This window comes from Chiloscyllium plagiosum, unplaced genomic scaffold (genome assembly GCF_037043375.1).
Source record: "Chiloscyllium plagiosum isolate Xiang-an unplaced genomic scaffold, Cpla_swu_hap1 HiC_scaffold_20, whole genome shotgun sequence".
NCBI lineage: Eukaryota > Metazoa > Chordata > Chondrichthyes > Orectolobiformes > Hemiscylliidae > Chiloscyllium > Chiloscyllium plagiosum.
The window spans coordinates 55,353,045-55,368,721 of NW_028270158.1; the positions used below are offsets into that span (position 1 = coordinate 55,353,045).

At 40.4% G+C, this 15,677-nt stretch overlaps 1 protein-coding gene across 5 annotated transcripts in view; it reads right to left on the reverse strand.

Annotated features, from left to right (window-relative positions):
- Positions 1-12,268, reverse strand: part of LOC122560524 (sodium/mannose cotransporter SLC5A10) — a 147,028-nt gene extending 134,760 nt beyond the window's left edge. Inside the window, exons 1-2 of one of the 5 annotated variants that reach the window (XM_087997963.1) lie at positions 12,188-12,222; positions 420-515 (exon numbers count right to left, since the gene is read on the reverse strand). Coding sequence is in view for 2 of the 5 variants with exons in the window: in XM_043711228.2 (XP_043567163.2) it covers positions 11,959-12,069 (111 nt within the window). In the remaining 3 variants the exon portion in view is untranslated. The other 4 variants (XM_087997962.1, XM_087997961.1, XM_043711228.2 and 1 more) reach the window with 4 other exon arrangements.
- Positions 12,269-15,677: the final 3,409 nt, after the last annotated feature.

Consider the following 15,677-nt stretch of genomic DNA (forward strand, 5'->3'; position numbering starts at 1 on the left):
ACATGAACTGTCAAGAATACGGTGTCATTCTGTACAATCACGGCTTATGTTGGGCTTCAATTCCACTGCCCCATAACACTTGATTCCCTGAGAGACCAAACCCCAGCTTTAAATGTTTCCATTATGTGATTTCACATCCTTATGGAATACTGAGTTGGAAAAAAATTCACAATCATATCAGAGCCCTCACTGATTTTCATTATTTTTATTATTTTCTTTCATCAGTTCTGAATTGTGAGCTGGAAATGATGTGTGGACTTTGGGACAGTTATGATAAACAGAACTAACAAGTTTTGTTTGTGTGGCCAGGCCTGGAGGCTAATTGCAGGCTAAGCCTTAATTTAAAGGGGTCTAACAGACACAGCAGCGCCAGGAAGAACACTGTGGGTGGAGAAGTTGGCTGTTAATGAGGTCAGTACCTGGGAATTCGATCCAGCAAGTCTGGAAGAGACCCGATGTTCAAACAAATGGCTGTTGTTGAATGAGAACTGAGACCTCAGGAAAAGTCAGTCCGTCTATCAGGGTGGAAGCAGAGTTAAAGTTTTTTTTAAAAACTATGCTTTCTGAGAAATGGTTCTGTGCTGCTGCTCAGACAGCATGTAGATTTGAAAACTCCCTGCCTAATCTGCTACACCATTAACCAGAAGCCCAAAGAGCAGAAAGCTGAGTTAGAAGTATTGCCAGCTTTGCCTGGGTGAACTGAGAGGATGATCCTAAGCAATGTTGTGAGAAAAGCAACCAATGAACCCACATTTATGCCTGTGAAACAATGCATTGTGAAAGTCATTTATATAATCTGGCCAGATCTGTTATCGTTTCTTTATCCTCTAACTGTATTCATTATTTTTGTGTCTGAACGAGGGCTAAAAACAAAAGTTTTTGAGTTTAATCAGTTTACTATGTTATTTAATTTTCCCTCTACTAAAGTTATTGTGTATCTAATAACTGGTTAAGTCTGTTAAGGTACAAACTGTTGTCTAGAAATTAATTATTCACAAAGTCGAGGATTAATTATTCAGGAGCCTGGTTAGTAACTAATGGAGTAACTATTTGAAAGTCTTCCATGGTTTAATTTTACTGTGTTGTGAATACAGAGGTAGAAAGGTTGATTTGGTTCCGCTGTCAAAAAGTGTGGTGATGGAAAAGCACAACTGGTTAGGCAGCATCCGAGGAGCAGGAGAGTCGATGTTTCAAGCATAAGCTCTTCATCGGGAATGGATGAACAGTTTATGCTTGAAATGTCGACTCTCCTGCTCCTCGGATGCTACCTGACCAGCTGTGCTTTTCCAGCACCACACTTTTTGACTCTGATCTCCAGCATCTTCTGTCCTCACTTTCACCTCCTGATTTGGTTCTGCTGTCTGTCTCTATGTTAAAACAACCATTTAAGTGAAGAATTTAACCACATCTCAGTCCAACATGATCACCCATTTATCCTGGGATTCTGCATCCCTGTTATTCTTCCCAAAGTGAATCACCTCACATTTATCTGCATTGAACTCCATTTGCCACCTCTCAGCCTAGTTCTGGTTTTTATCCAAATCCTCTTGCAACCTGCAACATTCTTTAAACATTTAGTGTATTGCCAACAAAATCTTTTTCTTAAATTTGGGAAACAAAACTGCACACAGTAGTCCAAATATAGTGTTCCCAAAACCCCATACACTTGAAGAAATTTATTTACTCTTGTACTCCAATCCAATAAAGACCAACGCAGAGTGGTAGTCTAGTGATAATGCCACTGGACTGATTAAATCAGAGATTCAGGCTGATTGCCTTGGGATTATAAATTTAATCCCACAATGGCAATCTTTGAAATGTAAATTAAATGCAACATCTGGAGTTAAAAACTATGCATCCACAAAACCATTGTCAACTGCTATAAAAATCTATATGGTTCACTAATGTTCACTAAGGAAAGTAAATCTGCCATCCTTGCTTTTATTTCCCAGAACTATAGCAATGTGGTTGACCTACTGCTGAATGGTCTAGCATGCCCATCATCAGATCTAAACATTATTAAACATATTTTTCTGCCTCATCTTCAAAGTCATTAATTGAAGATAAGAAATAACTAAGGCCCCATGCCTTAATTGTGACACACAATTCATTGCCCTGTCAACATGATGTGGGATATAAATGAATTAATGTTATTTCTGCAAGTATAAATTCTGATACAGAATAGGAATGAGAAAATACATATTCAGCAAAAAGAAAGCATGAGACATGAATACAGAACAATGGTGGATATATGGGCAAACAGGAAAGCATCTGTTTCCCCCTTACACGGGGACACAAGAACAAACCCTAATCAAAGAGGTCAAAGTGGCCTCTGGATGGAAATAGATGCTGATAGAAGAAAAGATATGCCTAATCAATAATCTACAATAGACTGACGTAAAACACCCTTATGGGAGTCAGAGATAAGAGTTTGTCACGGACAAAACAGGATAAACAGAAGTTTTGTGATCAGTCTTAAGGAAATGAGTGACGTAAGCGAAGCAGGGAACAGACAATGGAATAAGGAAAAATATGGGGATTCAAACTGTATAAATTTCGAGAGTTTGTTGGATTTAGTGTGCATTTTGTCATTACCTTACCAGGTAATTAGACAAAGCACCCATCTATAGGTGTACAAATAAATGGCTGATTCAGAAATTAGTCTCGGACTGAAATTATTAAAGTGAGTGAGCTTTTGTTTCTCACAATTGGGGGCTCGTCCGGGATTTTCTTCCATCACCGGGGGGGAGTGGCTGGCCTTGGACACTGGGAAGACGCGTCCCATTCCCCATTGAGGAGCGGTCTCGTGTCCCGGTTTGGTCTGCTCCCTTGGGTGACTGATGTGAATCCTATAAGAGAGACATCTGAATCAGACAGTGATAGGAGCTCGATAGAAAATACGGTGACAAAAGGGGCCAGGCAACTCTGTGCACAGACCAAGGTAAGAAAATTGACTTTTAAGTATTGCCTTGGTGGCCAAGATTGAGTTTTAGTAGTTAATAAGGGACTAACGAAGGAACTCAATATGGCTTGCGCTTTGGGTAAGGAAAAAGCCTCAGGGGAAACAAAGTAAGGACACTGCAATGGAAATGGAGGCGGGGTCCCTTACAACATTCCTCCGGAAAGTCCTTTGGGCAGGATGTTGTGGAAATTGGCAAAATAATACTTGTGCAAGGGAGAAAGATGATTAAATATTGTTGCTTTGTATGGACTAAGGACTCCATTCTTCGTCCCGCTGTCTTCTGGCCAAAGTACAGATCGGACGAAGACTGGGTTTGTGAATATCTGAATTTATATGTCAATGTGCGAGAGAGAGAGAGAGAGAGAGAGAGAGAATGTAAAGAGCTGTACAGCTGGTAGGAAGTTTAACCCTTTGTGATTTGGTTTGAGTGAACATTTGTTTGTTGGTGATTGAATGTTTGTGTTTTATTCCCTGGAGCTTGTGTTCCAGGACTGCTTTGAATCTGATTTTGTTATGGAAACTTAACATGATTTCTTTTAAGGTTAAGGATTCTATTGTGATTATGAAGAAAAAAAAAAGGAATGATAACTCCTGTTCTTTTTACAGATCATGACTGCCTTACTATCAGTTTCTAACTAATCTCTTTTATCTTTACATAAAAGCGATTTATGGAGGACAGTTGAAGTTTCAGTTCAACATTAGATTGTAGTAAAAGCAAAATTCTATGGTTAATATCTGTGACCTTGGATTCAGCCATTGTTCATGCATTAGAAGTTTTTTTTAAAAAAAAACTTGAGTCGACAAATTCTTTTAAGGCAAGTTCTAATTATTTTACGACCTATAGTATTGTAATTGAGCAATGATTGGTCAGGACTATTTAAGGAAACTAATTCTGGATCTAAATTAAAGGACTAAAACTGGGTAATTACAGTGAATTGCAAAATTGGGAACTGTATGCATTTTGCATTTTAACTATTAAATACTGAAGAAATGAACGTAAATATATATAAATATATTTATAAGTTAGGAACAGGCTTTGAAGGTTAGTCAAGCATGAATTGATGAATTGGTGTTTGAAGTTATGGGGAGCTAGAAATATTGCAATATTTCTTTAAAAAAAAAGAAAAAGGGGAAAAACGTAACGACTTATCCCCTTTGGGAGGTACCCATAGGGGACAAAGAGATTGGGTTTGTAAGTGCCCCCCTCACCAGTGGGGAGGTCAGAACATTTAAAAAGGAAATGGAGGTCCTGGTTGAGGATCCGGTGGGGTTGTCTGAACAAATTGATCAATTTTTGGGGCCCAGTCTGTATACCTGGGCTGAATTAATGTCTATTTTGAATATATTATTTACTGGGGAGGAAAGGGGACTTGTACGAGGAACTGCCATTAAAATATGGGACAGGGAACACCCGATTGGAGATGGGGATGCTGGACAGGGAGAGATGAAGTTTCCCCTCAGAGACCCCCAGTGGGAAAACCAAAACCCGGAGCATAGAGAAGAAATGAGGGAATTGAAAGACCTGATTCTAAAAGGAATAAGGGAGGCAGTTCCGAAGTCACAGAATTTGATTAAAGCCTTTGAAATTAGACAGGAGAAAGATGAGACTCCCTCAGCTTTCTTGCAAAGATTAAGGGACTCAATGCGGAAATACTCTGGAATGAACCCTGAGGACCCAGTGGCACAGGGTCTTTTGAAAGTACATTTTGTGACAAGAGCATGGCCAGACATACAGAGAAAGATACAGAAGATAGAAGGATGGAGTGAAAAACCATTAGATGAATTGTTGAGAGAGGCACAGAAAGTGTTTGTAAAGAGGGAGAGGACAAGGGGGAACATTTGATAGAGGGTTTGAGCGACAGGGGCAGAGATGGAAGTCGCTACAGGCAGGATGCTATTATTGTGGAAAGATAGGGCATTTTAAGCGGGAGTATCCTGATCTACAAAGGGAAGAAAAGGCAATTCCGCTTATGAATTTTGATGAAGAATAGGGGTGTCAGGGGTTCCTGCCCTCAGGGGCCCACCAGGAACCCTTGATAAACTTGAAGGTGGGACCCTGTAGGGAAGAGGTAGTCTCCCTAGTAGATATGGGGCAGCACGGTCATCGCCGAATTTTAAACCAAAGAAAGTAGAAATGTTTACACGGTCAATTACTGTTTCGGGGGTGAAAGGGGAAGGATTTACTGTTCCAGTATTTGAACCTATGATGATAGAAGGTCCTAAAGGTAGGGTTACCCTTCCCTGATATAGGAAGTAACTTACTGGGGAGAGATTTAATTATCCTTTTAGGACTGGAGATTGGAATTCAGGAAAAAGAATTAGTTGTACAACTGGCAATATTGACAGAGGATGCAGAGAGAGAGATAGACCCTATTGTATGGGATAGAGAAGGGAATCGTGGAAAACTACAGATCCCTCCCCTTTTAATAAATTTAAAAACGGAAAGGGGACGTTGTCTGTGAACGACAATATCCTATTTCCATAGAAGGTAAACGGGGACTGCAGCCAGTAATTGAGGGACTGATTAGAGATGGACTGTTGGAGCCATGTATGTCTCCTTATAATACCCCAATTCTACCAGTACGGAAATCTGATGGAACTTATCGATTGGTGCAGGATTTGAGAACATTAAATCGGATAGTGCAGGTCAGGCACCCAGTGGTACCAAACCCCTATACGTTATTAAGTAAGATCCCTCATGATCACAAATGGTTTAGTGTGATAGATTTAAAGGATGCCTTTTGGGCTTGTCCCTTGGCGGAGGAAAGATTTGGGACTATCCCCCTATGAAATCTTATTTGAATTACCTTATTTGGGAACGCAGGGAGAATTGCCAATTCCTGAAACTAAAGATTTGTTTTTAAAGAAGTATATACTGGGCTTGTCCTCCTCTTTATCTTTCCTCAGAAAACAGGGTTTATTGGCACAGACTCCACCCCTTGAATTTGCTGTTCATCCCATCCGGCCAGGAGATTGAGTCTTAATAAAATCATGGACAGAGACTAAGCTGCAGCCAGACTGGGAAGGGCCATACCAGGCTCTTTTGACTACCGAAACGGCAATAAGGACGGTGGAGAAAGGCTGGACTCACTACATTCGGATCAAAGGGCCAGTGGACCCTCCAGTTGAGGAAGAAGTCTGGACAGCCGAATCAACGCAAGACCCGCTGAAACTCAGACTAAAGAGACTTTGAGTAATTGACTATACAGTGGCGATGCGGACGCGGGATTATTTCTGTAAGATTGTATATTAAGCCTTTTTGTGTTTTAGCATAATGATCAGAATACTGGGAATGCTTAGAGTTATGATGCTAGCCCTCTTGGTATTAGGATTTTGTCACATATCATTTTCATATGTATTATTAATGGTTCCTGAGTCTGATAATCCACAAGTAATAGACACTGATATATGTAGCTTAGTAAATTGTGGGAATGTAGCTAATCAGAGACAATACCGCAATTCAGAGATACATCTTAAGTCCTATGGGGATGGCCTTGGGGATGGTACCTGGTATAATGGTCTTGTCACAATACACCGGGCCCCCTTCCGACCAGCACGCGATTGTCCCAATAAAAAGTGTAACCCCATATATTTAACGATAAGAAAAACCACATGGCACGAAGCAGTTTTGGGAGGTGGCACTTATGAGGTACAATTAAATGAAACATTTGGGATTGAAATGAAAGCAAATGGGAAGGAGTTTGTGGGCTGTTGTTTTCGAATTAGCATAGGACAAGGAAAAATGGGTAGAATTACTGGGTAATGAGATACAACGTTTCACCCCTCCCAATGATCCTAAAGTAGTAAAAATTATAGAGGTAAAGGATTTGAAACAGACCATCGAGATAGAGACTGGGTACGGGGATACAAATGCCTGGGTTGAATGAGTAAAGTATACTGTAAAAAGTCTGAACAAAAGCAATTGTTATGCATGTGCCTCCGGTAGGCCAGTGGCCCAGGTGGTTCCCTTTCCGCTCGGGTGGAAGCGAGACAGGAAGGGCATGAAATGTATGATAGCCCTGTATCAGGATGAGACTGCATGGAATGATAGGAATTGTACCTCCCTATCTCTGATGTTCCCTCCCTTGGAGGAGAAAGATGCAAAAGTTCCCCCCACATTTTCCGCCGCAGTTGGAAATCACACGTCATGTGTGCACAGGCGAGGTACAAATCGGTCGAGAGATTTGGGGGAGCTGAAATTATGTACAGAGATTAAGAATGTTACCGAAACGGAGAAGGGAGGGAACTACTCAGCATTAAAGGTTCCCCGAGCGGATCTGTGGTGGTACTGTGGAGGAGAAATATTGAGACCCACCCTACCTCCGGATTGGAGAGGGATATGTGCAATTGTACAATTGGCAATTCCATTTACCCTGGCATTTGAGAAGGAAAAGATAGTAGGGAAAAAGGGAAGGGGTAAGAGATTATTGTTAGATAATTCTTTTGATGACAGGATTTATCTTGATTCGGTAGGAGTTCCTAGGGGAGTACCTGATGAATTCAAAGCTCGTAACCAGATTGCAGCAGGCTTTGAGTCAGCTCTCTTTTGGTGGGTAACAATTAATAAAAATGTAGATTGGATAAATTACATTTTTTATAATCAACAGCGATTTATAAATTATACAAGAGAGGCGGTTAAAGGAATATCAGAACAGCTTGATGCGACGAGTAGGATGGCATGGGAAAATAGAATAGCCCTTGATATGATTTTAGCAGAAAAAGGGGGTGTATGTGTGATGTTAGGAGGAAGCTGTTGTACCTTTATTCCTAATAACACTGCACCTGATGGTTCGATTACTCGGGCCTTAAGGGGATTGACTACCTTAGCAGAGGAACTGGCTGAGAATTCAGGAGTAGACACATCTCTCACAGGGTGGCTTGAATCCTGGTTTGGAAAATGGAAGGGGGTGGTGGTTTCTATCCTTACTTCCCTGATAGTAGTAGTCGGGGTATTGGTGGCCATTGGCTGTTGTATCATACCCTGTATACGAGGGCTCACCCAGAGGCTGATTGAAACAGCCTTGACGGAACGAATGCCCCTGAGGGGAAATTTGACAGAGGAACTTTATCAACTAAATAATAAGGAGATGAGCGAGACTAAGATGGATGAAATCTCTGAAATGATGCTTGCGAATTTTGGGAACAATGTTTAAAAAAGAAAGAGACAAAAATGCAGAAGATAACAGATAGGAATGAAAAGAAAAAGGGGAAATTGTGGGATATAAATGAATTAATGTTATTTCTGCAAGTATAAATTCTGATACAGAATAGGAATGAGAAAATACATATTCAGCAAAAAGAAAGCATGAGACATGAATACAGAACAATGGTGGATATATGGGCAAACAGGAAAGCATCTGTTTCCCCCTTACACGGGGACACAAGAACAAACCCTAATCAAAGAGGTCAAAGTGGCCTCTGGATGGAAATAGATGCTGATAGAAAAAAAGATATGCCTAATCAATAATCTATAATAGACTGACGTCAAACACCCTTATGGGAGTCAGAGATAAGAGTTTGTCACGGACAAAACAGGATAAACAGAAGTTTTGTGATCAGTCTTAAGGAAATGAGTGACGTAAGCGAAGCAGGGAACAGACAATGGAATAAGGAAAAATATGGGGATTCAAACTGTATAAATTTCGAGAGTTTGTTGGATTTAGTGTGCATTTTGTCATTACCTTACCAGGTAATTAGACAAAGCACCCATCTATAGGTGTACAAATAAATGGCTGATTCAGAAATTAGTCTCGGACTGAAATTATTAAAGTGAGTGAGCTTTTGTTTCTCACAATGAGAATGTCTCATTTCTGACCACACGCTGCTTCCTCTTTTTTAACCAGTCTTCTTTCCATATGAATGTATTATACCAATCTACATGTGGCCTTAATTTGTATGTTAGGCTTTGTGCAGCAGATTATCAGATACCTTTTGGAAACTTAACTACACTATACCTACTCATTTCCCTTTATCTACCTTACTAATTACATCCTCAACACACTCCAATAAATGTCCATCAGGATTTCCCTTTAATAAAATCAGGCTGACTTGTGCTAATCATGCTATTCTTTTAGAAGCACACTGTTAATATTTCCTTATTAATGCATTTCATCACTTTCCCAACAATTAATGTCCAGCTCACTGACATGTAGTTTCCTGTTTATTTCCTCCTCCCGTTCTTGAAATGTGATGTAATATTTACCAACTTGAACCTGATGGGACCATTTCAAATCTAATGAAGTTTTGAAAATCATAGATAAGACCATAAGACATAGAAGTGGAACTAAGGCCATTCGGCCCATTAAGTCCACTCTGCCATTTAATCATGGTTGATGGGCATTTCCACTTACCCGCACTCTCCCAGTAGCCCTTAATTCCTTGAGAGATCATGTCTGAAGCAGGAACGTCAGAGACCAGCCACCCAGTGTGAAGGGGGTGGGGTGCAGAGCAGTGTGTGACAGCAGCCAGGGGTCAGACCATATGGAGCCCCTCCACCCCTGCACTGGTCTGTTGTGGAGATCCCATAGATTGAGACTGTGATGGTTGTCTTTTAAATTTGATCATAGAGTGTATAGCTATAATGTGACTTTTATTTTCTTCATTTCTCTATTCTGTATCTAAACATCGGACCAAGTACTTTATGCCTAAGATGGCGCCGTGTATCGGTGGCATTGTTACACTGTAACTAATCTTGTAATTAAAGGAGCTGTACCTCCGTACCTTTGCACCTAAGATAGTGCTTAAGTGGCGAATTACGAACTTTTCACTGTACTCATTTGAGCATGTGACAACAAAGCTAATTAATTCATCAATAAAGCTATTACATTTTAAATCTCAAAGTCTCCAGTTAAGCAAGAACAAAGTTAATTCATTACTTGATGTTAAAATAAAAATCAGTGGCTGTATTGAGAAACTGGGAAAGCCCTAGATCATGAGACAGCAAAAGGAAAGTGCAAGCTAAAGAACAATTATATACTCAGGTGAGACAATTAACAACCAGAGGTTATAGCTCTAAAATCATTGATGAAATAGGAAATCGTTCGTTTAACCCCTGAGTTGTAGGGTTCTGGAAAATTGGTGTAAACTAATTCCATAAATAACTATGCAAAGGAGTCGAACAGATTGTTGAGAATATACAAATTACAGAGAAAAGGTGAGGATGCAAGACAAGGCATGACTGACTACTCTTTCAATATACAGCAAGCAAATGAGTGGGCTGAATAGCCGCCCTTATGTGCTGTTCTTTTTTAATGATTCTAAGTTTTTCTTTCATTATGTCACAAACATTCTATTAAAGTCACATGAACTTTTCAAAGAAGTCAACGCCCTGAATATCAGTGCTGTAACTATTGACAGTAGTTTAAATAATTTAGAAACTGGAGCATAATGTAGTTTCTTTCCAGTGGTTTCAAATGGAAACATTTAGCAGAAGACTATTGTGCAGCATATGAACCTTAGTCTAGCATTAATTGGTGGATAGGATAATTAAAACAAATTCAGTTGTCTAAACTGGAACAGTAAAAATGCCTATTAAACTGCCAATGGCTTTCAAGATTAAAAATATTAGTGTCAAAGCTTTCTATATACTGGAGATGCAGAAAGGTATTTTAAGCATATCTTGTATAAGACAGAAGATTAAGAGTTTTCATGGTGTAGTGATAATGACCCTACCTCTGACCCAGGAACCCTCGGTTCAGACCCACCTACTCCAAAGGTGGGTACCAACATTGCTGAACTGGAATCACAGGTAGACAGGATAGTAGAAGGGCATGTGGCATGCTTGCCTTTATTGGTCAGTGCATTGAGTATAGGAGTTGAGGTCATGTTGTGAATGTACCGGACATTGGTTGGGCCAGTTTCAGAATACTGTACTTGATTCTTGTCTCCTAGCTAGAGGAAAGATGTTGTGCAACTTGAGAGAGTTCAGAAAGGATCTAAGCGTGTTGCCAGGGTTGGAGGGTTTGAGCTACAGAGAGAGGTTGAATAGGCTGGGGCTGTTTTCCCTGGAGCTTCTGAGGTTGAGGGGTGACATTACAGATGTTTATAAAATCATGAGGGGCATGGATAGGATAAATAGACAAGGGTAGGGGAATCCAAAAGTGGAGGGCCTAGGTTTAAGGTGAGATGATAAAGATTCAAAAGGAACCTAAGGGACAACTTTTTCCACACAAAGGGAGTTGCGATTATGGAATGAGCTAGGGGAAGTAATGGAATCTGGTACAATTACAACATCTAAAAGGCATCTGGATGGGTATATGAATAGGAAGGGTTTAGAGAGGTATGGGCCAAATGCTTTCAAATTAGATTAGATTAATTTAGGATATCTGGTCAGCATGGACAAGTTGGACCGAAGGGTCTGTTTCCATGCTGTACATCTCCATGATTTAAGGTAAGAGGAGCGAGGTTTCGAAAAGACACGGGGGGCACAATTTTACATAGAGGGTGGTTCACATGTGGGTTGAATTCCTGAAGTGGTGGTGGATGTGGGTACAATTACAACATTTAAAAGAGAGTGGATAAGTACATGAATAGAAAAGGTTTGGAGGAAGATGGGGCAGGAACAGGCAGATGGGATTATGTTCTGCATGGACTGGTTGGACCCAAGCGTCTGTTTCCATGCTGTGTGACTAACTCTACGCTTAGAAAATATAAAAGACAGAAACTTGAATGGTGATTCTTGAATCTCAAATGACTGTGACTACATTTATAGTCCACTTCATTTGAAAGTTCCTTCGTGGAAAACTACAAAAGAAAATCTTACCAAATACGACAAAGCTAATTCATCATCTACAGTCCTTTCTACTAAAGGTACATCCGCGATCCGGATGGACAAATCTCACAATAAATCAATAATCCCGATTTAATTGCTAATTCCCTATTTGGTCAGCAGGACCGGTGCTAACAGGCCAAAGTTAAACCCAGAGTGCAGAGATTAGTAAACAATTGGCAATAAGTCTGTAGCTGACAGCGATAAGAAAGTTAGGGCAAATACTTACCCATATTCCAACAAATACATTCAGCACAAAATATGCCACAATGACTATAATATCAGAGATGCTGAAGGATTGAGCAGAGAAATAATAGCCGCCAGTTCCATTCATCTCCATTGCTTCCCTTGAGTTTGTGTACGTTGAAGCTGTACGAATACAGTTCGAGTTTGGCTACCAGTGGAGTCTCTGGTTAACATATAAAAAAAAGAATGTCAATCAAATGTTGTGTACTAACCCAATGAGCCATTGCAAGAGAAGTAGGTGCCACCTATGCGGTAATTGATGTTTGTTCTTCAATTTCAAAAGCAAAGCTTTTAATCACTGTGACAGGAATCTCTGTAAACACGCAGAAAAGTTAATTACACCACTCACAAACAACCTTTTGCTTTTCACACTTGATGCAGCAGTTTCCACATGACTGTCATTATCTATTAACTAGCAAAGACTTCCTAAAATGTTTTGAGTTTGTTGCTATCCTTGCAAAATTTTTGGATGAAAAGGGTCTCCGCGCTGAAATAGAAAAAAGCTTTTCTCAATGGAGACCGTATGCTGATATAAGACAGTCTTTAAAGGTGGTGACCTATTTGTTGTGCGTTGTCAGTACTTTTAGCCTTTATTTCAGATTTACTGTTTTGTCCCTTGTATAACAATTGGTTCAATTATTGTATTGTTCAAAATACACAGAAGGGCTCTTTATAGTGTAGTGGTAGTGCCCTTAACTCAAAGCCAGGTCATCTAGGTTCAAGCCCTATCTTCTCCAGGGGCTAAGTGTTTAGCACTGTTGTCTCACAATACCAGGGACCTAGGTTCAGGTTCACCCTCGGCTGACTGTGTATGTGGAGTTTGCATATTGTCTGTGTCTGCATGGATTTCCTCCCACAGTTCAAAGATGTGCGGGTTAGGTGGGTTGGCCACGCTCAACTGCCCAAAGCATCCAGGCATGTACAGTTTAAGTGGATTAGCCATGGGAAATGCAGGATTATAAGGCTGGGGTGGGATGCCTCTATGGAGGGTCAGTGTAGACTCAATGGGCTGAATGACCTGCTTCCACACTGTAGGGTTTCTATTCTATGGGTATGTAATAATGTCGCTAGACGATTTGATTAGGGATACATCGAGGAAACTGCAGCAAGGGTTGGGAGGGGTCGAGTTTAGCTCAGTTGGCTGGACAGCTGATTTGTAATGCAGAGAGATACCAAAAGCAGGTACTGCACTGGGTGTATAATCACAGAAATCCCACCTTCTCAATCTTGCCCTCACCTTAGGCATGGCTAAACTCACTACCAGTTGTCTCTATCCAATGATAGCTTTGGTCTATAGTGAGTAGAAAAGTGTGGCACTGGAAAAGCACAGCAAATCAGGCAGCATCCTAGGAGCAGGAGAATCGACATTTTGGGCTTAAGTCCTACATTCCTGATGAAGGGCTTATGCCCAAAATGTCGATTCTCCGGCTCTGCGGATGCTGCCTGACCTGCTGTGCTTTTCCAGCACCCCATTCTAGACTCTGATTTCTCCAACATCTGCAGTCCTCACTTTCCCTGGATCTACGGCAACTTTAACTTTCTTTAGAACAGAAGCTCTTTTTTTTCCCAAATGCTTTCATATTATGTTTCGTCACCTTTCACTGCATGCAACATTAACGTTTTTGTAAATTGAAAGAACAAATCAATTAAGATCAGAAAGCAGGTTTGGCTTATTATTTCCATTAACTGAAGGTTCTCTTTTGCAATATACAATAGAACAATACTGTTGGGGCTTGAAATAAAACAAGAAATGTTGGAAACAAGGTCAAGCATACGGGCAGTTACCACGGGCTGGATTTTCTGTCTCTTTCTCTGGTTTACCCTACCTCTGGTACAAGCAGTGAAATGATGGAGGCTAAATAATTATCTCCAACTGAAGGCATCACTTGTTTTATTGAATAACCACTTTGAATTTTGTAACTATCCTTTTCTTCTTTCCTTTTGATAAATTTAAGCTGGTTGAGTTCAGTCTGTGGAGTTTATCGCATGGTGGTGGAATGGAACTTTGAAGGAGGAATGGGACCCTGGTTGAAGAACTATTGTGGGCATTAGAACACCATCAATCTCCAATGCTGGATCCATTTATCTGGTCTGAAGTCTCAGCACCAACATAGGCTTAAATCAATTTGAAGAGTGCTGGTACTAACATACTTGTGCCTCACCTGAAATGTCTATGATGCCTTTGGGTATTACAGACAGCATCATGAAGAACTACCTGTGTTTATTCAAGCATGAGGCCCAGAGAAAGTAAACCTGACAGTCACGACATACAGGACACTGATGTAATAAAAAACAAATCAGTCAAAAACCTTTCATTGCTAGAAAGGAGAATAAAGACAGATCTTGAAGACAATGTTACAGCGGTAAGTGAAATGGTTCAGGTCAACCACTCCGGAGATGCACTTGGGAGATCGGTCAACTGATTGGCAAGTTAAGTTTTGTCTCAGATGGTCATCCGCACAACTAGTGCTGTTGTATGCACTTTTGCTTAGTAGTTTAAATAAATTTACACCATTTTTAGTGGAACAGTTTCCAAGTTATGTGCCATTGATAACAGGGTCCAGAAATGTTAGCTGAAAATGTGTTGCTGGAAAAGTGCAGCAGGTCAGGCAGCATCCAAGGAGCAGGAGAATCGATGTTTCGGGCATGAGCCCTTCTGCAGGAATCAGCATGTTAGACCAGGGAGGGAGTCCTACAGCATTAACCATCATAATTTACTGGGCCTTTCTGTGGCACATGCAATCAAACCTATTCCCAAGCTGGCCCTGGAACATTGCTCAGAATCAGAGATGGATAACCTTTCTGGCCCTTAATTCTCCTAACACCAACCTCTAATCTTCAGGTCACCTACTTGGGGACAAAAAAATCAGCTCAATTTTCAGATCATTAGCCTTCCATCAGAACTGGACAACATTAGAGACAGGATTAGAGTCAAGATTAGCGTGGTACTGGAAAAGCTATCCAGCATCTGCAGTCCTCACTTTTGCCTAACATTAGAGACAGAACAAGTTTTAAAATGCAAGGAGAGGAGGGTAAAAAGAAAAGGGTAATGGAATGGAAGGCAGGAGAGATTTTCAGACAAAAAAAGAATTGGTGCAAGGAATGGAACAAATAAAGAAACAAAAAGACAGAACTAGAAAAGGGAGAGTCAGTTTAAAAAAAATTGCTCTGCACAACAAGATCTCAGACAGGACAGGGGAGGATGTAAACGTGGAGGTACTGTTGCATTGTTTGTTATGGAGTTGGTAACTGCAGTGAAGAGGAATTGGTATTTATTGAGTCACCAAATGAGGATTTATAGGCATAATTTAGGAATATGAAGGGGTTAGTCATACTGTGAGGAGTGTATTTATAGACCTGAACCATCAACAGGCAATTGATGAGCAGGTGCATAGTCAATTCACTAAAGCATGTGAAAACAATGATAGTAATTATGTGAAAGGATTTCACTACCCCAATATCAATTGGAATTATCATAGCATAAAGGACTTAGAGAGGCAGAGTTTTCAAAATGTAAACAGGAGAGCTTTTTATATCAACATCCTATAAGAGGCAGTGCAGTGGCAGATCTAACTCTGGGGAAATGAGGCAGGACAGGTGTTCAAAGGGATAGTGATTACAACATTGTACGTTTTGAGTTTGTTATGGAAAGGAAGAAAGATGGTCAGCAAAAAAGGGGTTTGGACTGGGATAAGGCAGATT